This window comes from Atractosteus spatula, chromosome 8 (assembly GCF_055471065.1).
Source record: "Atractosteus spatula isolate fAtrSpa1 chromosome 8, fAtrSpa1.hap1, whole genome shotgun sequence".
In the NCBI taxonomy this organism is placed as follows: Eukaryota; Metazoa; Chordata; class Actinopteri; order Semionotiformes; family Lepisosteidae; genus Atractosteus; species Atractosteus spatula.
This window is the reverse complement of record NC_142713.1, coordinates 60,531,655-60,556,020: the sequence shown is the minus strand read 5'-3', so window position 1 is coordinate 60,556,020 and position 24,366 is coordinate 60,531,655. Positions and strand designations below refer to the sequence as shown.

The following is a 24,366-nucleotide window of genomic DNA, read 5'->3' as shown; positions in this document are numbered from 1 at the left end:
AAAGATTAAAATAAACATCTTTATCAAGTAAACAATGTGCTGGTTGCAGTATTTGCGTAAACCACAAAGAAATCAACACAGCTTTAAATTAAGGGACAAATATTAAATGAAGGTTTTGTAAAAGACGTGTAACATGTAGTTTTAGAAAGTCAGATTTGCTACATAGGATACAGCAATTACGTTTTCAACCAGTTCACCCTACAGTGAGCATTATGGGAGAACAGATCGAAACACCTTTGATTTTCTCCAATCGTCGCCACAGGTAACCGAAAAAAAAGTAGAACATTAGTGAAGGACATAAAAACACTTTTTAAAGTATATCAGCTCTTAGCAGCATTTAGGTTTTATTCTCATTCAGGCAGTCGGGGAGGGCTTCGGAAATCCCAAAAGGGCTCAGAAAAGATCGGAACAGAAGGAACGAAAAAATAAAAACGGACAGATACAAGTGTTGCATCAACGTCGCCAGTAAGAGCAAGTCTAAACTGCACTGAGTTAGGCCCTCCTGACAAGACTGCCTCAGAGACATCTCGGGACAGTGTTCATGCGTCTGGGACACCGCTGCGCTACTGTGAGAGGAATGCCGGGGCAGACGCAGCAGCGCCATGCAGTGAGGAGAGGAAATGATGTAAGGTCACTCAGACAGCGCAGGCTCCCTGTCCACTGGGCCACAGGTCTCCACAGGGCAAGCGCTGTGCTGAGACTGCTCAGAGTGCAAAGGCACACACAGAGAGGAGAGTGGGCATTGGGTGTATATTAGAAAATAGTGGTCTCATACTTAGTGTTGATTCCTCTCTTTGCTTCTTGCCCGGGTTCCACAATCCACGGCACGTTAGCGTGGCCCTTTTGCTCCATCGACGGCTGTTCGATCTGCTGGGCACAGAGCGAGAAAGAGAAGGACAGAGGGGGAAACTCAGTGAAACAGTGTGGTCATCCTTCTGCAATCTCAAAGCACAGGAAAGCGCGCACACACACACACAAATGCACACACCTCTGGTTTTCCCAGGGGCTCAGCGCTGAGTTGTACTCTACAGGTTGTTTCTTCCCTCCACCTTCTAGTGATCCTGAGAACTGACACTCCTCCTAAACCCTCATTTGGAAACGTAACCCTGTGTTCCCAATTTCCCATTTGCCCTGTGACGTGCTCAGGTTTTCCCACATAATGTGCCTGATTCCCTGGTCAGGTACTGTCTTCTACATGTTGCGGGAGACATTACTCGCTTTATTGCACATTCTGCGTCACACACAAATTAATGTTTTTATCATTACTGTACCTTAGTATAACCAGAATTAGCACAAACCAAAAACTGTCATCCTTAACGGAAAAAGATAAATAGTCTGAATGCTACAAAACACTTTTTCATTTATTCAAAGCGTAGGATTCTGAAAAGGTGGTTTAATTTTTTTTTCATAAAAAAAATTACATTTCTTTACCCCCAAAATACGGGGCAGCCTTTTATGGAATAATCCTTTAAAAAAAGGCAACAAAGCTCACAGAGATTTATTAAAGCTGGCTGTCCTACTCGATTTTCTGATTTTATCAACTTCTTCCTCGGTGTCATTCCAGCAGAATGACAGGTTTGGTAACCAAAGTTACCAAAATCGCTTTGATAACAGTTAACTATGGAATCGTTCCTCTATCAAATGAGTCACATGTGAACAAATTAATATTAAATATTCAATCCTATTCTGCTAGCCTAGCACTGTGTGAGTGACTGGTGTATATGACCATGAAAATGACAGCATGCACACTACAGTATGTACCTAATCTATACTGTATGGAGAAAAACAGAAACAAAAATACAAATAACCATCTAATCAAGCTACAGTATATTGCCTGTTAATAATTTCTCTAGATATTTTCAACTATCTTTTATCTACCACTCAATGACACTATTTATTTTACTCAAGAAATTAAAAGAAGACTGGGCCCATCAGTACGTTACGAACACACTTCCTTAAATGCTCCAGGGTTAGCAGAAACACTAATTCTCCTGCGTCTATTTCAGAGGAGAGCAGAGGAGAGTAAACAGGGAAACAAAGCAGCACGCAGTGCAGCACCACAGAAGTAGCGGCAGAGAGCAAAAGGGAGGAGACCTGAAAGTGAACTTTGTGAGGATGGAGTCGTGAAGGAGGAACAGGAGGGTGTGGAGGCCTGTGGGGGGTGTAAATGTGCCCCAGGGACCAGCGGCCAGACAGGGGCATGACCTACGGGATGAACAAGGGCACAGGGTCAAAGGGCACAGACCGACACAGGCAGGAGAGAGAAAGAAAGAAAGAAAAAGAGAAAGAAACTGCAAAGGAAAAAAAACAGCTGGATTGTTGCACTTGGTTAAGGATACGACATGAGAAAAAAATGATAAAACAATAGCACAACAAAACAAAAAATGCTCAGAAATCTGAAGGTTTCAGGCTCCGTTACAGAATATTGTGAGCACTGCACGCTTTACTCCAAGTGCTCTGTAACCCTGCCTGTTCCTCAGTGCTACAGGTAGAAAACGTCCTGTAATATCTTCACTGTTGCTACTGACACACAATGTGTTTTCCAGTTCATATGAATACTACCAGAACTCACATTACCAATGCCATAAATACACAATGGTACAATAGGCAATTTTGCATTGAAGTCTACAAACTTCACCCACCTTTTAAATACTGCTTTTTACTTGAGAGATTCAGATTCAGGAGTGAAGCTGCTGAATAATCTGTTCTCAGCTGGCGTTCACCTCTGTGAAGGCAGTGCACTGAAAGGCGTTCATGCACTTACTGCAGATGCATTCATTAAAATCAAAACTGTCTTTCTTACAGTTTTGATATTAACGCACTTTCAGAAAAAAAGCCTAGAACACACAACACACTGGCTGACTGTGCTCGTCTCCTCTAATGTAATCACAATATTTTAAGATGTGGGTAACAAGCATTCAAAATGCATCTCTGCCTTTGTGAAAAGATATTAAGGATAACGAGCTATTTGCCATGGACCGTTTTTGCACTCATTTTTATATGCTATTATTTCAGAAGGATGCTGCAGGAGATGTGCTGTTTATGGTTTTTATCTTAAATCTATGCACAGCCATTTGGAAAGAATCCAAAGGCCCTTCAGTCTACTGACCCTCTTATGGAGAGAAAGCTGGCGTCTGTGCAGAGCGGAAGGGGTCATTCTGAGGATCGGACAGAGCAGGTCAGAGCAGCCCAACTGCGCAGAAGGCTTAGCACTGACTTCTCTAAACGGCAGTAGGAGAATTAGGTTTTAGCATCCCCTAATAAACTGATCATCAGCTCTCCAAGGGGGCTCCCAGCCGTGTTATGTCGTATTGAAAGCTACCACTTGGGAGCGTTCGTGTTATCCAGCAGTTCGACAGAGGCCTGAGTCAGCGAAGAGCAGTTTCTCTGTTGATTCCAAAGACTAGTTCTCAGGATAATGAGGTCATGAGGGAGACTAGTGAAGCCACAATGCTCCTGTGACTCAGACGCCAGACTGCCGCCCATCTGCATTCAGCAGAGAGAGGGAAAAATATGCCAAGAGTAATTGAATTTGATGAAAACTACAAATGTCTTTTAGAATTTAGTTGGACGTTTAGTCGGACTTTCTTTGGAGAAGGTTGTCCCACTATTGGAAAGTGCTGAAAGGACTTTATTTAAAACTGTGGTTTGCTTGTAGCATATAAACATCATATAGTCATAAATTACATTTTTTATATATGTATAGTGCTTTTATATCATATGAACAGTACATTAGATTACAAATTACCAGGTAGCATGGAGATATAATATTAAACAGGTATTCAAAAGACTGAAACCATTGCTCTCTAGGGAGAGATTACAAAAACTGCAATATACAACACTGCACTATTAACACACATAAAACATAAATAATGGTTTTTGTGAACCTTTTTTAAAATCAATGGACCTAGTAAATAGCTTTGTAAAGTTCAATTAATGCTTTTCTCCTTTTCTGCCAAGCTTTGGCAGATTTCCCAGCGGGAAAGAGATCAGAATAATTCAAAGATCACAAATCAAAACAAAAACGCCCCTTAGTCGGTCCCTGCAGACGGAGGGCCAGGCTTGGGACCCGTGACAGGGTGCAAACCTGTCTGAAATCCAGCGAAACTCTGCTGAATGCGCGGAAGTAGGAACTCAATCAAATCTATGAAATGTAGCACAGAAAACCCTCAAGAATCGCAACGCTAACATCTAATCAGGCTGCTGTATTAGAGAAATGATGATGACATTTCCTGCAGGGCAGCCGTCTGAATTCCACTTCATTAGTCTGGAGTTATTTTCAGTCATGTGCTCTCAAAAGGAATTTGTCTCCAAGAAACATTTTCTTGCTTTTAATTAACTGAATTTAAAATGCAACGTGTAGTTTAGCCACCAATACAGATGAACCTCTTCCTCATTAACAGGCTTGGCCTCCTGAATGCTGATCCAGGGCAACAACCATCTCCTTCAGAAGAAGGTGTTAGGCACTCAGATCTACACTGCTGCAGCCATTAAACTGGCACATCGCTACTTATTTGCTGCAAAGAAAATCCCCTTCACTTAATATCCTGTTGGCTAGCCAATCAGCACTTACTGTACACAGCACATGCTTTATAACCCTTTAGTTTGCTTCTGTCACTAAAGCAAGTGAACCAAAATTAACAATCATGCTAAAATCTCTGACTTCTCAGAGATTCTCTGACTTGCATGCATGCTAACCAGTTTTTGAAATAGCTGAGCAGAAAATTCAAGCAATGTTAAAACAGGGCGAGGGTGAAATGCGACTCAGGGCTGGGTGTGGCTTGAAAAGAACGGTTCTCATCACTGAGCAACAGGAGAGAAAATGTTAAACACATCATCTGTGCTTGCCACTGCAAGGTTAGAAAGATCTTTATTTTAACGTGACAAGAGGTGTCAGCTGGCAGTCCAGCTTGGGAGAGACCACTGATGTCAAAGAGGGGGTTTCTTGTGTAACATGCAGGGATTAGAAAATACCGCTCTCCCTTGCAGAAGCCACTTAAGACAAGGCTGACACATCGCATGCATCCTGGGAAAAGCAGCCATTCCCTCCTCCCACAGACGGGGTCTATTAATAGCTTGCAGGGGTTCGTGAAGGAGGCCAGAACAGACAGTTCTCTAGCAAACCGGGGAAAAAAAAACTGCCACCATTAATCATCCCTCTCTCGTACGACTGGTGGGAGAGCAAGACTGAGCGCACCGTTTTAAGGAAGGCACACCCACTCCTGAATGTTCGATAACGTGTGTCGTTTTCCAGGAATGAGACAGAGGAATGGGAAGGAACCGAAAACCATGAAACGGCAGGGAGTCAGGGAGTCGTGGAAGACATGGAACAGGAAAACGAGGAGGGCGCATGCACTGGATTAAGGGATGCAGCAGGAAAAGCCCGGCCAAGGAGGAGATCCCACTCCGACGCCCGGATGATCAGAAAAGCGCGCATCCTAAGTGCTTAAGATACCAGACATGGGAGGTTAAAGAGCTCTGGTGAGAACAACTATAAAGGCGCGAAGAAATTACTTATTTACTTATTAAAATTATTTATTACTGAAAGTCACTTTGCACGTTACTCTGCTACTGCAGACTGGGGCACAAACGGCCTGGATCCGCAACAGAGATTCAGTTTGAAATCGCTAAAGGTGACCTTCCTGTTAGTTGACAAATCTAATAACTCTGGTCCTGCACGGGCGCAAGAAGGCTTTCGCAGCACACGGAGCAAAGCAAGACGAGCACAGACAGAGGGACACGTGACACAGGGGGGTGTGGCTGAAAATGAAACGCAACAGCAGTGGAAAACAGGAAAGGAAAGATGTTTCCTGTGAAAAGCCAGTCCAACAGCAAGTTACTGTTCCTGGTACATCTGAGGACCACAGGTGAGGATGAAGACCTCACCACGAGGTCCTGAGATTCCTCCACAGCTGCGTGTTGCACCGAACGCAAGCGATGAACAAAGAGACATTAAAGTTTGTGCAGGTGGGCAGACTCCTGTTTTAGGTTTCAAGGGCTTCTGCAGAAACTGCGCCCATGAAACATGACGGGAAACTGTTTGAGTTAATATCTTAACCTCAGCTTATAAGTTTACATGAAGCAAGGCAAGAGTCTTGAGATACTGTTTACTTGGTGTTGTCCTCTCTACTGTGCAATGGGAGTGTTACCTGTTATCTGCTGTTGGTCAGGAAGGGACGTACCCAATCTCTCGTGTATCTGTTGGAGGATATTGCCTTTTTATTGAAGAAACTAAGAGTAGCCAAATAATGTCAGCAGACACTGGATCTTAAGACATGCTGTTATTGTTAGGCCAACTGATTGTTTTAACTGCCTTCAGAACAAACCTAACATGCAGAAATCTGGACATTAATTACAGTTAATTATGTAGGAAAACCCAAAATACTCCCTGTAACTTGAGCTCTGGTGTTTTTTTCCACAGAAAGAGAGACTGTGTCACCGGGGCGATGATCAGACAGATGCTTGTTACTCACCACAGACTTCCGAATGTTCACTCGTGGCTTTGGGATGGGCTTGGTGGGCTTGTTCTCGAAACTCTCCGGCAGCGTGGACGAGCCATGCCCACTCTTTCGGGCCTGAAGGGCCAACTGATATGCGACCTCAAATGCCTGCCCAAGTGTCAGAATAATTTCATAGGCCAGATTCTGCACAGAGGAAAAAAAAAAGACAAGAGACACGTTAAGTCCTCTGCCTTTTTTCCGCCTTTCCCATTTTCATATCGGAAACGTGCGACGGAGACAAACGTGTCACAGGATCAGGCTGCACCCGGGGGGGAGCTGCTGAGATCAATGCAGGAGCAGTCTGCCCCAGGACGGGGCCAGGTACGCTGGGAGAATTCAGGGCTCCCGTTTGTCAGTGAGGAATCACGGCATGCCATTTACCTGCTGCGGATATTGCCTTGGTACTGAGGAAACTAAGAATAACCAAATAAAGCAAGTAGATATGAGCCCTTAAGATTCATAAATGGAACCAGACCAGCACCCTAATAATACTGATGTGTTAGCCACACAGACTTGGACTCCAAACTGAAGAAACACTTGCAGAGACTAGCAAAGACCAGTTCCACGGTAACCTTATACACGCACATTTTTTATTACTACTCTTTCACATTCTAATGAGAAATTCTTGCCTAGAATTAAAACTGGGGTGAAGGATGAAAAAATCCCACGCACACTGTCTGTGAGGAGAAGGTCCCTGAAGACTGCAGCTGTTCGCTACAGTGCGCTGAACGTGCTTGAACTCTCAGAGCATCTCTTTAATCACAGACGCCAAAAACCCATTTAAAGAAAGAAAACATCAATCTGCTCTGCAAAAACAAACCGATCATCTTTTATGAACTAATTGGCATAAAGATCTTTCCTTTGCTTAAACATTTTGCAATGCAATACATTTTAAGGGACAAATTGCCATTTCTAAATGTGACTCTTTTAAGGAAATCGTGGTCAGTCAAAATATATCAATAACATTCGCGCATTTAATTCAAATTTCTCATAAAAAATACCAATCATAATATGTTTGAGACTGATTCCCAGTACACTATGCGTATAAATATTAAATAAACACATGCTTTACACAGACACTGATTTCAGAACCTTCGAATTATAATAATACAATAGAATTAAATCCTAGAGATGGTGATTCAGTTTTTTTGATAATTCTAAAATAAGATACTGTATTCATGCTCTGTAATTTTTTTTTATTTCCGAGGATTAATATACTTCAGAAAGCAAGAAGACAAAGGATCTTAGTGCAGAATGCTAAATGCCGAATACAAAAAATGCATTTGAAAGATATATAAAGTCAGGTTTTGACAACTAACTTCGATAGCTAACTAATTTGATTTTAAACATGTTATCATTTAATGCAATGGGCTAAAACACATAATGATAACCTGACTGCAGAATGCTAAAGACAACAGAAAAAGGCAGAAGTCTATATATAAAGAAAGACTCTGTATGAATATAATTTCGGTCTGATAAGGTGCATTTGCTCAACTAAAAACATTGGATCAAATATTCCTGGAACTATGGTATTGAGATTTTGAGATTTTATAAGGTGTGCCATTAAGCAGCATCTGCAGAGGCTATGCTATGTCCATCCTTATTCATTTGATTCATTCTTTAATGTGCATTCAGTTGCATAAGCTTTTGTGACACAGCCCCTAGGTGTGACACGTTCCCTGCTCCGAAGGTATCCATCCGCGAGGGATGACACGGGCCCCCAGCAGCACAGTGAGGTCGGCGGACGCCGGACGCTCACCACATCGAAGGCAGTGAACACATGGCAGTAGTGGTGGCTGGACTTCAAGTCTTTCGTGATGTAAGCGAACGTGGAGAGGTCCTCAGGGTCCTGAGCGGCACAGGAGATGTTGCGGATTTCGTGCTCAGCGATTATATTCTGCCAACAGCAAGGGACACACAGGGGATGAGATCAGAGCGCGGCGTCAGGTGTGATGCTTCAAGAGGAGAATCCAGAAGCCTCTGCAGCAAGAACGCAAACCTTATCTCCAAACTAAGGATTCTCCAAGCGCTTGAATAGTGTATTGCATTACTTTCTGCTTTTTTTATGGCTGCTCCATTTTAAAATCTCATATTCTGTGCCTGCACTCAAGCATGGAGCAAAATTTTGCTTTTCAGGCTTCTGCAAAAAGTATTGTTTTCTAATTCATTCTCTTCCCTCAGCTGGAATGGGACTTTAACATGCTCCAGGAAAGGCAAGAAAGGAACCCAGAATGGAGAGCATTAATGCAATTCTGGCTAGACTGATATAAAACCCTTGTGTGGGTTTTGCAAGTTACTGCTGCTGCAGTTTGCTGGCACAGAGGTACAGTACTGTTGGTATGGGGGCATTAACATGATTCTTCTTACAATTCAATCTCTTACTGACTTTCATTTACGGAATGTTCCTACACAGATTGTTCTGCAAACCACACAGCTATGACATTTTACCAGCGTCTTTCATCCCCAGTATCGAATTACAGCCTCAACTGTATTATCTGAACACATAAATGGAATGGAATGGAATCTGGAATGAAATTATGTCATGATCAATATCCACAATGTGAATAAACTGGCATTCCAACTGGTGCTTGAGACACACGACCACTGCAGCCACAGTGGATTGAGAAGTGCTTCAAGCAGGGGTGGGCGCTAGTACATTCACTGCCCTGGACGAGCCATGAGTGGGACTTGCCTTGTTTGAGGCATCAATGAACTTGACTCCTTTGTATGAAACTGAAAGCACTATGGTGGGAACTTTCTTCATGTGTTCCGTAGACTTCTTGGAAAGCAGAACAGGGAAAATTAGATCAGAAAACAATGAACAAACCATCATCAAGTACAATACAATCACAGGGCATTTGGTTTATTTTATGACAAGGTACCTGCATTTCCATCAACAAAAACTGCTACCTGCAGCTAAAAACCTGTCAAAGGTGCTTTTATCTCCGCTTGAATCCATGTATCTATTGGTTGCATGTAGAAAAAAAATAATGAACAGAAAACACATCGCCCCACTATGATAATAACAGTTATGAACACATCCATTGATAAACTGACATAGTTAGGCCAGTTTCTTATCTCCCGCCACATATGATAAACAGGTTAACAACTTTTCACAACACTATGGTCCTCTCCTAGTAGTGATATAGTGTTCTACTGCAAAAAGCATGGCTCTTTAAATGGCCTGTCCTTCTGAATACATCACTGTATCAAACTGGTTGGGGGCAGGGAGGTTGTATTTTGTAGTACAGGGGCGGTAATACCTGCAGGGCCACAAGCCAGTTTCATATACCCCCTTTAAATGATCAATTTCAAAACCCTGGAACAAGCTTACGTTAAGCACTGAAGCAGGTGATTTGCTCAATGAAGCAGTCTAGAGATCATTTGCAATGAAAACCCGCAGTACACTGTACTGTAGCTCCCACTGGCCACAGGTGGCCACTCTTTACTTAATTCAATTAGTTCCCTGACTAAGTTGATCAACACTCCTGTGTTTTCAAAGTCTTCACAGAACGGTGATGTCAGAATGACCTTTTAGACCTCCTGGACAGTGACTGTCCAGGCCAGGGACGGTATAGACACACCACCACGGGCCAAAGTCACTACAGTAGATTGTTTTTTTTTGTTTTCCAGAGCAAGCCTCTAGTAACTTCACTGAATGCAAAGCACGTTTCCAATATTTCTGCTGTTGTTGCAGACACTTTTGCTTGCTTTAGCATTTTTTACTGTCCAAGATGCCTGTCAGACTCTACCTCAAGTTTCAACTGGTGCTACAAAGCCGACAACAGCATCACAATCTCTGACAGGCATAGAAAATGTGAGAAAACGGAACATATTTTAAATTCAAATTTAAACAGATATGTTAGAGTTTCCACATATGAATTAATCATTCAACATAACCCATTCTGCATGAGCGAAGCTCCTTGATGCTGATTACACAAACAAGACATATAAATACAGTAAACAGAAGGGTCTTGGATTAAATATATTCCTAGATATCTCAGCTTTATTAAAATCTGTACCAGGAGAATATTTTAATGTTTTATTTACGTCCATGAAAGGCCACAATTGCTCTAGAAACATATCTTTCTGCAACTTTTATTCACACATTCACAATGAACCACTTCAAATAAGTTTTTGATTTTTTTTTCCCATTAACCCACCTTTACACCTAACTAATGTGGCTCAGTGCACTGCTGCCTTGTCCTAGTATACTTTATAAACAGACGCCGAAGAAGAGTCTTCAGCAGAGCAGTAAGAAGCAGACCTAGCTTCACAAACAAGAGCACCGGGAGTCTGACTCTTACCCTCATTTTAGCGCAAGCGTCCTGCGTAGACTCTGTTCCTCTCAATTCTTTGACCAGCATAGAACCCAAGTACTGAAGAAGAGAAGGACAAAGAGCCAAGAGGAAACAGGTGAGACTTTTCACAGCGCATTTCTGCTTGGTTATACAGTATGCCGACAAAAAAGTGTTACATAGGTATGGAGCAAGATTCTTCTTATTCCAAAAAGAGCTGAACCATGCTAATAGTTAATTTCACAGAGGCTTCTGGAGACAGAACTGAGTTCTAAAACAACAAGCACTGGCGAGTCTGAACATAAAAAAAAATTTGCTTCTTATCATGTCTCGGGTTAGATCAGCTGATCACTACGTGTTGGTCATATTCCATACATATTCTTCTTGTATGTTAAAATATTAACTCTGAAGGCTGTAGCTAGAGAGAATACTATATCACACGTCTACCGTAGCTTCAAAGTTTCAGCACTGCAGAAAACTTTGTCACTTAGCAATGTTATCAGAAACAGCAAGATACATCTGGGATTTCAAGCGAGATGTCTCACACAGGAAAGTGACTGTTCTACAAAGCCCACAATGATCACAGAAAGGAAATATTCATTTCCTGTGCTTTCATTCCTATGCTGGCTAATAGAGAGAAAATTATCAAGGTTCTGCATAAGTGGGACGTCAATTATTCCAATTAAACTCCTATATCTGACCAAGATAGGAAGGAAGAAAGATCTAGGAAGGTGTGTTACTATAGTTTTTTTTGTTACCATTGTTAAATTTGTGTTTCTTTAACTGAGGAACCACAAACACATGACATTTCACTACAGCCAGTGGAAAGGAGTTACCTTTCCTTTAGATTCACTAACCTGACAAGCTCAGCTGTGCAGAATTTACAGTCCTTCTGATGCCTACAACCACACTGCCTTTACACAGTCATATACTGTATAGTCTCAGACACTGAACTAAGGCCGTGGTCAGATGACTGTTACAATGTACTGTACCAGCATGTCGCACATGGAACATGTACAGTAGATCACCTCGCAAAATGGTAAAAAGACACAAACCCATTGTAGTTATAGAAAAAAAACATTTATATACAACACATGCTCTCTGAATAGCGCTCGGGACACGCTGTTAACTCTTCACACATGAATATCTCATCTACAACCCATACTGTCTGTCACCAGCTCATTTACCTTCCTTAGTGCAATTAGTCAGCATAGAAGACTTCAAAACACTCAAACCCCAGCCGACCACAGCGCAGCTCACACGACTACACGCACCGGAGATCCAGTAATTACGCCGCTAAAAGGAAATTTCAGCCACTTTATTTCCAACAGCCCCTGCGGTGATTTTGCTCTTTGGCGAGCCTCTCATCACCAAGTGCCCATGAGAACAACGAGCCGAAGCCGACGACTCGCAGACTCGCCCGTCCCGCACGACGCGAACTCCCCGACGGTACGTTTCACAACGGTGAAGTGTGAGAAAAGCAAGTTCTGTTTACTGTGAGATCCTGCCCATCCTGCCAGCGCTACAGCCTGGGTGTTACCTCTCGGCTGCTCTCCACATAACTCTCCATATTCACACAGAAGCTGGACGTCATGGTGTGAACGAGGGCGGAGGCAGGCAGGCATGGCGGGGGGTATCAGCTTGACATTTCCTGTGGGGATCGCCCACCGCAAGTCGTCCGGCTGGAGACCCGCGGCCAGTGTAATGCAGCCCCTCAGGGTGGCACACAGATGGTCTTGCTCGCCTGTGGCCTCTCACCCACAAAAGCAGGGGCTGTCGGTAATTTAAAGGCACGGTTTTCCTATTAGATTTTTTTTTCTCAATTCAATTCAAGGTTTATTAGCATGACCGATGGGTACAATCAGTGTTGCCAAAACAAATTAAAATAATAAAATTAACACGAAACAAAACTAAAAATAAAAGTAAAATAAAATCTACACACATTACAGACATTTACAACAAAGACATATCATAAAATATTGACATATACTGTAGACAGATCGAGCATTATTGGGAGACAGACTCACTGTTCCTCAGGCTGTGACAGGAGATCACATACTGGGCTGCCAGTTCAACTGACTTCCCTCCTCCCTCTCCCAGTAGGATTGGGACCCGTTGTGAATCTGGCAGGTGTGGGAACTCTGGGATTAGATTTCTGAATTTAGGGAAGAATGTTTCCCTAATCCCAGAGTATCTGTCACAGTGCAGTGGGAAGTGCACCTCTGTCTCTATTTTATCTCTCTCTCTCTGAGTTATCTGCTTTATCCGGCCAGCTTTCTGTTTGAATTATTCAAGCCACACTTAGGAAAACTGTTTCAAAAACGCTGACTTTTCCTTTCAGCATTGGGGCAAAACCCTGATCTACAGAGGATATACTGAATTTAAAATATTAAGGTTATATCAGCTTCCTTAACCTGGGAAATAACACCATGCTCACACGTACATTATTAAATATTAAGGATAAATGTTTAGATAAACGCCCTTAACACACCGCACTGTGCCCCGTCACTCCACCTTAAAGCTAAACCAAAGTGAAGAGAAGCCCCTCTGAAACTCGGGCAGGGTTCTGCCAGTGGCGAGAGAGTCGGGAGCTCGCAGATGAAACGTGCGCGTCAGAGGCTGGGAAGCGCAGTCGGAGCCGCAGAAAGTGGGGAACGAGTCACACCGGACAGGTGTGAGCGAGGGGCGGCGGGCGGGCGGCTTGGTTTCTGGGGCTGCGCTGTGCGCTTCCGGACAGCTCGCCGGACAGGTGTGAGCGAGGGGCGGCGGGCGGGCGGCTCGGTTTCTGGGGGCTGCGCTGTGCGCCACCGGACAGGTGTGAGCAAGGGGGTCCGGCGGGCGGTCGGTTTCTGGGGGCTGCGCTGTGCGCCACCGGACAGGTGTGAGCAAGGGGGGCTGGCGGGCGGCTCGGTTTCTGGGGGCCACGCTGTGCGCCGCACGGCCGCTGCACGATATTTATACAGTATCTTCTTCTGGGAAGCGGCCGAGACATTGATCCCATTAATCTACGCAACAAAGAGACCGAGCTTGCCGTTTATCAGAGCAAAATAGATAAAGGAACTTTGATTAAAACACACTGTTTTTTTGGCATCTAACGAGATGATTCATATTACAGACGAAGAGGTACAGTACAGTGCAGCGAAGCCGATTTCTTGCTCACGCAGGTCAAGCGCCACCGAGTTACATCACGTTAGATCTCTGTCGGTGGCGCAGCTCAGCTCTGCTTCCACGCAGGTGTCAAAGCCACGGCCCCCGAGTTTTCTGCCCCCGAGAGCAATACATTTTGACTCGGCGATACAGAAGGACTTAGGAGGAGCCCGTACTACTTACATATGCTTCATAATCGCAGGACTGGAAGATGAGCTTCTCTGGGTGGTGCTGCCAGTACTGCACGGGCGTGGACGAGGTGGCCTCGTTGGGGGGCCGCAGCGTGATGGGCTCGCACCACTCTCCTTGCTGAAATCACAAGCGAGAGATCTGGATCGTCAAAGGGCAAACGTCGGCAACATTACGAACACAGATCTGTAATGCATCTGTCTGTCCAGAACCAGGCGGGATTAAAGCTACAGGCGATGTCTACATCAGGTCAGGCCAGGCAGCCCCTCCTATATCCTCTCAATATCGGGCTTCACCTCAGGTGTGAAAACGAGAAAATGACAACAACAACAACAAAAAGTCTTTATTGCTGAATGTGAATCGACAGGGCCTATGGAACTAATAGCTGTATGTCTTGAAAGCGTCGCCACCATTTTAATGTGTCTAACACGTCTATTTACCCAGCTGCGGCTATGGATTATTAAAATATTTTAAAAAGCAACCCACAATAGTGAGCGAGAATAATTAACACAACCATAATTAATGATCAGGCTGGTCTACACGATCGTGCTCTACATACAAAATATTACATTTCTGTCCGACTGTGGAACATTCACTTGATCCCCTGTACTGTACGTAAGGGATCAATCTTCTCATTTTTAATTTTTTTTAAATGTATGTTTCTAATTTGATACAACAGAAGGTAAAGGAGTTTGAAAAACGCTCTGCTCTTTCCAGATGGATACTCTGCTCCCCGTGGGTCTGCGTTTTATGGATTTCCTTCATCAGAAGCAAACAAACACTCCCGACACTGACATCTCACAGCCTTTCCTCACGGAAGCAAATTGTGCCACCAAGGGGGAAAAAATCGCCCCCTTATCTCGTAATTACGAGACAGCAATGATTGCACCAGCGTACAGTATGTACAACCTGTTACGTTGCGCGCTGAACGCACCCAGAAACCGCCGTGAGCTTGGCTGGCTCTTGGGGTATAATGGCTGTGTCCACGTCCAGCGCTGAAGAATATGTATGGTTTTACTTTCGACTGTAGTTTAGTCATTATGAAATCTGACCATTTTTAGCACATATGAACAGAATCATTATAAGCATGAGGACCGGTGTTGTGGGATTCAGAGATCAAAGCAATGATGGATCCGTTATGAACAGTTATAGGTGCAATGTCTCCCAATGCTTAGAACTGTTAAGTCCGCTTGTAGCGATATAGGTATTATACGACAGTCGTGCTGCTGTGTGATCACTTAAAGTACGCGAGATTTACTGTCTCGCAATTTAGAGGGAATTGTCTGGTAATTACGAGATAATTCGCTATCTCGTAATTACGATTATTCCTTATCTGGCAGTTATGAGATAACTTTGTCGTGATTACGAGATAACTTTGTCATAATTACGAGGTAAGGGCGAGGATTTTTTTCCTTGGTGGCGGCAATGCGCTTCCGTATTTCCTCACACTGTTCGCAAAATATTCCGGGCGAGAAAGGCATGACTCCTTCCGCCCCCTTTCACCGAGCAGCTGTGTTTCACTGAAACTGCAGCAGGGGCCGAGGCTCTGGAATTCACCCAGCAGGGAGGCTGCGGTCTGAAACCAGTCCTCTCCAGCAACCGCAGGAGAGAGGGCGACTTCAGAAGCCCGAAGACGTGTTTCTGCTTCTAAACTCGAGCGCCCTTTTTTCTGAAGTGAAAGTAGTGATGATGATGATAATAATAATCATAATACGTCAGGTGGGTGGCTGCGTCAGCATGCGTAGTCTGTAAAGAAACAAGTAATAGGTTTATTCCATGCTGAAAAGAGAAGAGAGAAAACACAACGTTTCGGCTGTGAAGCTCACACCTGAAGAAGGCTCCACAGCCGAAACTTCTCTTTTCAGCATGGAATAAACCTATTCTTCCTTTGCATAATAATAATAATAATAATAATAATAATAATAAGGAGCAGAGGGGTTAATAACAGAGCCAGCTAAGTGAAGGCCCTTTGAAAGAAGGTTTTGAGTGTGGATATGGAGGAGCTCAGGGAAGGCGACTCTCTGATACCCCTGGGGACGGGCACTGACCATGCTGACTTGGGCCATCTGCCTCTCCAGCTTGGACCTGGGGACGTCATCGAAGTAGTTCTCGTTCCGCCTCCTCCGGGCGTCCGCCTGCATGATGATGTGTGGGACGTCCAGCGAGCCGGCGGTCGTGTACGTGCTCTGGCTGAGGGAGGGCGAGAGCTGGGGCGGGGTGTGGTTTCCGCTGGGTTCCTGCCAAGGGGAAGGAGCCAAGGAACATGTCAGAGTCACCCCTGGGGCAAGGGGTCCCCCCATGACGACAAGGCCTGCCGGCGCCTCGTCCTGAACAGGAGGCAAACACCTGCCAGGCCAGGAATCGGCACCGTTCACTAGTCAACTAGACAAAGATGAAACTAGAATCAGAGTACTACAGCCACGAGTCTCTGCAGTCACTATACTGGGGCATTAGGACCCACACAGACCACAGGGTGAGCGCCCCCTACTGGCCACACTAACACCTCTTCCAGCAGCAGCCTTAGTTTAAGAATGCAATCATGCATTTCAGTGGTTGTGGAAAACATTTCCTGCATCGGTGGCACTGTTCCAGACATAAATAAATCTCATATTAGCAGCCAGCAAGTGTTGGATCAATGACACGTTCCCTTCCGCATCCCGGAGAGACGAATCCCATTATGCCCTGAGCCTCTGGTTGGGAGCTTAAAGTAAAAATCGATTTCCTTCAGCATCGGAAAAGTGATACTGTTTCGCATTACACTAATTTGTTAAATGGAATCAGACAAATACTGATGCACACAGCCACAACAAACAGAGGAGTCTTCCCAAGCAAGCTCAGTTGGACGCCAGACTTGAAGGTAACTTTCCCTCTGGGATGGAGCTGTCTGTACTCTGGAGCACAGCCTTCAGACAGGAAGGGCTGTTCGTTAAGACTCTACAAGAAAGCAACCTTTATCGTGATCTGATGAGTGTCATCTTGTTGCAAATGTGAGACAGCGAAGCAAAACCCCAGGAGGTGGTCCGAACAATGACACCTCATCTGGGAAAGATCCCTCTGCCCGGCGCTGAACAGATGTGTATCAGAGACACACACCTGTTCCTTAGAACCATCTTAAAAACATTGCTAATCCTAACCTGCCAGAACACACACACACACACACACACACAGCTTCACTGCAGGATCTCTAACACACTGAGCGCCTTCGTTCGCTTCCAAACGCAAAGTGAGAAATCCGTCCGTAATCCTAAAGAGCTGAACCACCTGGATGCCAATTAAACAGTAAGTGGTAAAAGGTCACTTGCTTTAATGATGCACTAAGTTAAAAAGGCCTGATGCATCACCGGCATCGCATGGGAAAAAAAACAAGAAAGGAGGCTGATATTTTTCTTTGTTATTTGGATTTCTGCACATTTCACTTTCTGCTGCAGTCCCCAGTACTCCCCCCACACACACACCTCCCCCCATCCGCATATGAAACCCTCTTCCCCGAATACCAATCCAACACACAGGCCCGAGGTGCGCTGGGGTTCCAGGACTCCTAACTGAGGGGGCTCAGGCGAGCAGTGCCCCCAGACTGCCCCATCTGTCAAGACCCTCAGCCGTACTGTTTCAATACACGTCCGCTTCTTCAGCCAGCTCATGTTCTTCAACACAATCCCATGTGTGCATTGATTTTAAATATTCGTCCTGTTTTGAAGTTTTACCGTAACACTCTAATGTCGGTCTTTTAACCCTGTGCCCTTTCAAAGGAAAATTTAATTACTGGAGAGGGCATCAGTATTCAAGCAGAAAAAAGGGATCAATTTGAATCCCGACTGGAGTTTCTCAGGCTTTGACCCCATAATTGAAATTACAATTGATTACCAGGGCCCTTGATCAAGGGCACATCACAGACATTATTTTCATCACAGTTTTAGAAAGCTTAAAATCTCTACATCTCTGAACCATCTTTTTTGCATTGCTGAGAAATTTGCAAAAATTTTCTTTTTATTTACTAAAATTCACTAAAATTAACAAATGCAGCAGTTCTAAAACACCAGAGTTACAACATAATAAGATTAACACTATATTAGACCTCTGCTTCACACACAGCAAGAATACACAATTAGTACCCAGAGCAGTTTAACTTGGGAAACAGAAGTAAATGCAAAGTGACTGGATGTCAGAGAGGGCTGTATATTAAAATATATATTAAGATCAGGGCTCCCTTCTATCAGGAAGGATCAGAACTTACTCACTACACTCTGTGCAAAGGCATTATTATAATGAATAACTATTACAAATACTCACAATTACAATGTTGTGTCCTTGAAACAGATACAGTGCCTATAGAAAGTCTGCACCGGCCTTGGACTTTTTCATATTTATTTTATTGTTACAGCATGGAACCAGGATATATTTAACTGAGAATGTTTGCCACTCATCAACACAAAGTACTCTGTAATGTCGAAGTGAAAAAAAATCCAGACATTTTACTACATTTATTAAAAATAAAAACAGAAAATAACCCCCCCCCCCCAGAGTTAATACTTGGTAAGACCACCTTTGGCAGCAATTACAGTGAGTCTCTTTGGGTAAGTCTCGGTCACAGTATCAGCGTTGCACAAATCTTGACACTGGAATTTTTGCCCATTCTTGGCAAAATTGCTCGAGCTCCATCAGGTTGGATGGGGACTGTTTGTGAACAGCACTTTTTAAGTCATTCCAGAGATGCTCGATTGGACTGAGGTCTGGGCTTTGACTGGGCCGCTCCAGGACAACCTTTCTGGTTTTAAGCCTCTCCAGTGTGGCTTTTGCGGTGTTTCAGGTCATTGTCCTGTTGGAAGATAAGTTCTCTTCCAAGTCCCAGTGCTCTTGCGGATTGCAGCACGTTTTCCTCCAGAATTTCTCTGTACTTAGCTCCATCTATTTTTCCTTCTATCTTTAAATTTTCCAGTCCCTGCTGCAGAGAAGCATCCCCAAAGCATGATGCTGCCACCACCATGCTTCACTGTAGGGATGATGTTCTCAGTGTGATGTGCTGTGTTAGGTTTGCACCAAATAAAGTTCAGTTTTGATCTCATCGGACCATAGAAACTCCAGTCGAGATGTGATATGAGTTTTTTTCAACAAAGGCTTTCTTATTGCCACCCTTCCATACAAGCCAGATTTACGAAGTGTGCGTGCTATTGTTGTCTCATGGAGTTTCTCCCATCTCTGTCATGGAGGACTGTATCTCCTTTAGAGTTGCCGTAGGCCTCTTGGTGGCCTCCCTTACTACGGCTCTTCTTGCCCAGACACTCAGTTTTGGAGGACGGACAGTTCTGAGCAGATTCACAGTTGTTCCATATTTTCTCACCTTTTTAATGATGGACTTCACTGTGCTTCGGGGTATATTCAAAGTCTTGGAAATGTTCTTATATCCTTGCCCTCACTGGTGTTTTTCAAGAACCTTGTCTTAGATCTGCTTGGAATGTTCCTTGGTCTTCATGGTGTAGTGTTTCCTTGGAAATGCACTAAGTGGGGAAGCTCCCAGACAGGTGTGTTTATTCTGAAATCATGTGAAACACCTCAGCTGCACACTGGACTCCAATCCAGTAATTCTGTTCTGGAGAAGAGAGTGGGTCACTTCAGAGGTAATTTAGGTGTGTCAAAGCAAGGGGGTGACTACTTATACATTCAATTATTTTCTGTTTTTTTTAATTAATTTATTAAAATGTCTGGATTTCTTTTTCACTTTGACATTATAGAGTACTTTGTGTTGATGAGTGGTAAAAAGTCTCAGTTAAATCCATCCTGGTTCCATGCTGTAACACAATAAAATGTGAAAAAGTCCAAGGGGGGTGCAGACTTTCTATAGGCACTGTATCAGGCTGAGGATTTTAAACTGGTTCACCTTTTGCTAGATCTCATTCTCTTTGGAAGAACTTGCATAACCTGCTTACAGAGAATCTCTACCCTCGAGAAATTAAAAGTTCGGGATGCCCTAAGATTGTACAGTCATACCTGTATACAGATAAGGAAATAAACTCTTTGTGTTGTATGCGCTGTTCAAATGATTAAATATTATTTCATGACATTCTGGACAAAAGGCCTTCAGTTGCTCATAAATAAATGTTACCAGTAATAAAAGTATCCCCCCACCACCCCAGACTAGAATTTTCTTTTCAGTCTGACGTTATACAGTATTTCATGTTGATCAAAGGCAAGAAATCCAAATGAAATATATTACAATTTCATATTGTAACACAAAAAACAGATGGAAACAAACAAAACAAAATGGCAGTGCTAAAAATCAGAACATACAGTAAATATTTAAAATCTGCTTTGCACAGCTAAAGTCAAGGATAGAGGCCCGCGGTAGCCTTTGCACCTTTAGAAGGGCTCATCAACAGGCCATAGCTAACCTTGCCCTGTAAGATGGATGTCCAGGGAGCACCTGGTATGGTCATGGAGTATTTTCAGAGCAGGTGGTTCCCTGCAGCTTACACAACTAAATGGCTGGTGTAGAGATAGATCTCTGCACGCATCACCATGTTTACTTCATCACAACAGACACTTAACAGCAAAGACTGCTCCTTTTGTAGCATTAATACTTCACACCAAATCTGTTATGAGCCTACAGTGCAGGGTTATATAATTATGATGGATGTCCAGGGAGCACCAGCTATGGTCATGGGGTGTTTTCAGAGCAGGTGGTTCCATCTCTGTCTTGGCACGTGGCATGAGACTATGCTCACACCTGAAGAAGGCTCCATGGGCAAAACGTTGTGTTTTCTTTCTTCTCTTTTCAGCAGGGAATAAACCTATTACTTGTTCCATTATATAATTTTGACATGTATTCTAATTGTCGTGCTTGGTGTGTACACATCTGAAGGGGTTTTGCACCAGGACTGCAGGGCAGCTTCCTGCCTCACTGCAACCAGCTGCACTGTGGAACAAATGAGCTGTGACACAAGAATTGGTGTTCTTGTGCTAAGATGCAATATGTCATTCATTATTTCTCAATATATGTAAAGATTACAAATGACATTCAAGATCAGCAAAAGGCTGTAGATCAATTGGCAGTAAAAGTGCTTACACAGGAGGAGATACCTGTGATGTTCCCGAGACTGGTTTACCAGCACCGAATTGTACAGTATATACTGTAATATTATAGCCACGTTTCAGAACATCTTCTATATTTAACCCAATATATTAAAGTCTCACTGAGTTACTATAGATAAACCAATGCAGTTTTGTTGGCAAGTTATACCATCATAATAAAGCCCAAAACAGGTTGACAGCACCCACTGTGAAGATATTTGCATTTGGCCTCGATCCACTAACAGTATTTACTGTATGTGATTCTTTCTTCAGGCACCCCGAAGTTTCAAAAACAAAAAATAACGTGACAGTTTAATTTCAAGGCAAATTTAGTACTCCTGCGTAATTTGAACTTGACTTATGGCACTAACAATTATTTATTTCGTTACAGAGGAGAGAAAAAAGGTGCTGACACCACTCCAGATTAGGCCTTTGTAAAATGTTCATTCTTAGTTCACACCCAATAATGAAAATTACAGTTTCTTTTCCCAATACATTCATTACAGCCTCTGCTACTGCTCACAGCCCAGTGGGACTTTTTTAACATGGCAGTTTTGAGGCTGGTAATAACTGCTCCCTGCCCTTTCCAGAAAGTGGAGCTCTTTTGTCCAGCAGTCACAGAGCTGAGGTGTGAGGCTCTGGCTCTGCTGAGGCGTAGCAGCGGAGCTCAAAGATTTATTCTCAGATGTTTCTCCCTACAAGGCTCCTGGCTTCCACTTAACAAGAACAGGCAGCTTTCTGATGAGGGAGGAGTGGAAGTGTGTTCCTCTCTGCACAAGTACAGTTGATTACAAAGAAATCCACTCGTGGCAAACATCGCTGTAACATTACGCAAGCATCTTAGCTGACTCAAGAACACATACTGTAACACTCTCCCTTTAATACTTGAATTTTACAGCTGGAAAAGCACTGTTGTGTTGTTTTTTTATGTCCATGCTTGACACACATGTGAAGGTGCCTGATTCTGGCAGAGTGCCGAGTTCCTCTACCACGGTTCAGAGCAGAAGGGTCTACAAGAGACCAGTGTTCTGGTATCCCAGATATGTGAACAAGCTTGGGGTACATGAGTTTTGGAGGCTGATTACAGCCCCCGCTGAGACAGGGATGGAAGGAATTTGTAGAAAGCGTAATTATTCCTGAAAATGCGATATAGCCAGCCAAGGGGCATTCCTATTAATTTAGCAATCTCCTTTTGTGCTTGCACTACATTATCAGACATTCCCTACAATTGAAAACCAGGGGAACAAAGAACGAGCAAGAATAAAAAACCAGAAAATCCCAAACTGCAACTCGCATTTTACACTACAGTCTGTATGCAGAATTTCAATTTTTCCAGGTTAACTCCAGTTCATAAACACTTGCATAACATTTCTTAAGTTACCCAAATGTAAAAAAAAAAAAAAAGTCATACATTTTTGAATATGTTACATTCTTTGAATCAAAGGATGTAACAGATTTCTCTCTGTACAGATGCAGCCATTCAAAACGAGCGAGGTACGACGCGGTATGACGCGGTGAGCGCATCACATCACAACGCGTCATACTGCATTATACCGCATGCAAATTTGATTATATTAATAGTATCCGGAAACACCTTGTAAACCAGTCAGGTGTAGCTAATAAAGCTTAACCTCTCATGTACAGCATTTGAGCTGTCTCCAGAACACATCCAGTTTCGAATCCCGATCACTGCTGAGGGACAATCTTTATCCAATTAAGAATTTAAGTTGTATACTTAATTTAGACTTTTAATTGTAAACTGTGTATCACAGCATATTAAACATTAAACATTAAAAAGTTTGTATATTTTAAAATAAAAGCAAGATTGCTCAGTTGGACAAAAGTACACAACCTACCACCTTTATCATAAATATTTTAATTATGCAGAAATATTTTATGCATCAAAGTCTTTACCGAAGATATTACTAATAGTATTAATAATGAATGACCTTGGACAAGCTGTAAGCTCAAAGTATTACTGGTCCACTTTCTTTGTAACCGTCATGTAAACGAAAAGACTTTAGTTTTTCATTGACAAAAAGTAACACCACAGCATTTCATTGATCCGATCACGTATTCGTTTCCAATCAAATCAAAGTAAGTCTTGAGAATCTCCAATTCACCATGCCTTTCACATGCTCATAAACTATATTAATTTAGGAACACAAACATATTATGTGAACTGTATATGGCTGGTATTGGTATTTTAAAGAAAAAAATACTTTCTCCCTAAACATTTTAACCATCAAAGTCCTACATATGGTTATTTCGGAAACGTTTTTACGTGCTCCTTCTGACCATATTAAGTTTATGTACTTTGTTAAAAGTGATACTGTTTTAACTTTTTCTGTGAATTCGCTCGTTATCGGCGTAAACAAAAGCATACTTTTAAAATTTGATTAACAGGGAATATAATATGGAATCGCGTATCTAAACAAATTAATAACGATATAGCATGTAAAAACGTTTCCAAAATAACCACATGTAAGACTTTTATGCTTAAAATGTTTAGGGAGAAAGTGGAATACTGGTGTGTATTTTTTCTTTAAAATACCAATACCAGCCATATTCAGTTTGTAATGTAGGGATTTCTATATTTATGTCTTTATTTAGTGGTTACATTAGTGACAAAGGCTAAACTTTTAGCTTCAGTAATGCGTACGCTATATGGCCGACATTACATACATGTTTGTAATGACAATGTAGTGTCGATAATATTTTTCGGTAATAATATCAGTAGCAGTATGGAATTATTCGTTGTTATTAATAAATGACTTAGCTTCGAACATGTTGTGACATTTAGAAATATAAATAAATGTCAATATAGTGTTCATATGTATGTGCTTACAGCAGGAGAACAGTTTATTAACAATATCTGTGCAATACAGGAATGGTTATTTAATTTGATTTTTGCTCTTCAAAAACAAACAGCACTGAATCAGGCGTACGTCAGGGTATGTGTTTGAAATCCATCACAGCCTGAGAAAATACCAGCATCATAACAGCAGGCCCCTTTATCAGCTGACTTACTCTTAAGGTGATGGACCTTGGAGGTTTCTGTGGTGGATCGTCATGTAGCCTGTCTCCCAGAGACGCCAAAATTCGTTTCCTGTGTCCCAGGAGACTAATCTTCAGCACCTGAAGACAACAAGAAAAGAACAGAGTTA

The 24,366-nt window shown here is 42.9% G+C and overlaps 1 protein-coding gene across 1 annotated transcript in view; it reads right to left on the bottom strand.

Annotated features, from left to right (window-relative positions):
* Positions 1-639: 639 nt before the first annotated feature.
* The window catches only part of anks1b (ankyrin repeat and sterile alpha motif domain containing 1B), a 343,291-nt gene continuing 319,564 nt past the window's right edge, over positions 640-24,366 (bottom strand). The window contains exons 18-26 of the mRNA XM_088924241.1: positions 24,230-24,337; positions 16,183-16,371; positions 14,129-14,254; positions 10,808-10,879; positions 9,193-9,279; positions 8,260-8,397; positions 6,474-6,644; positions 2,095-2,205; positions 640-867 (exon numbers count right to left, since the gene is read on the bottom strand). Coding sequence (XP_088780367.1) covers positions 754-867; positions 2,095-2,205; positions 6,474-6,644; positions 8,260-8,397; positions 9,193-9,279; positions 10,808-10,879; positions 14,129-14,254; positions 16,183-16,371; positions 24,230-24,337 — 1,116 coding nt within the window. The 3' untranslated portion in view covers positions 640-753. The remainder of the gene's footprint in view (positions 868-2,094; positions 2,206-6,473; positions 6,645-8,259; positions 8,398-9,192; positions 9,280-10,807; positions 10,880-14,128; positions 14,255-16,182; positions 16,372-24,229; positions 24,338-24,366) is intronic.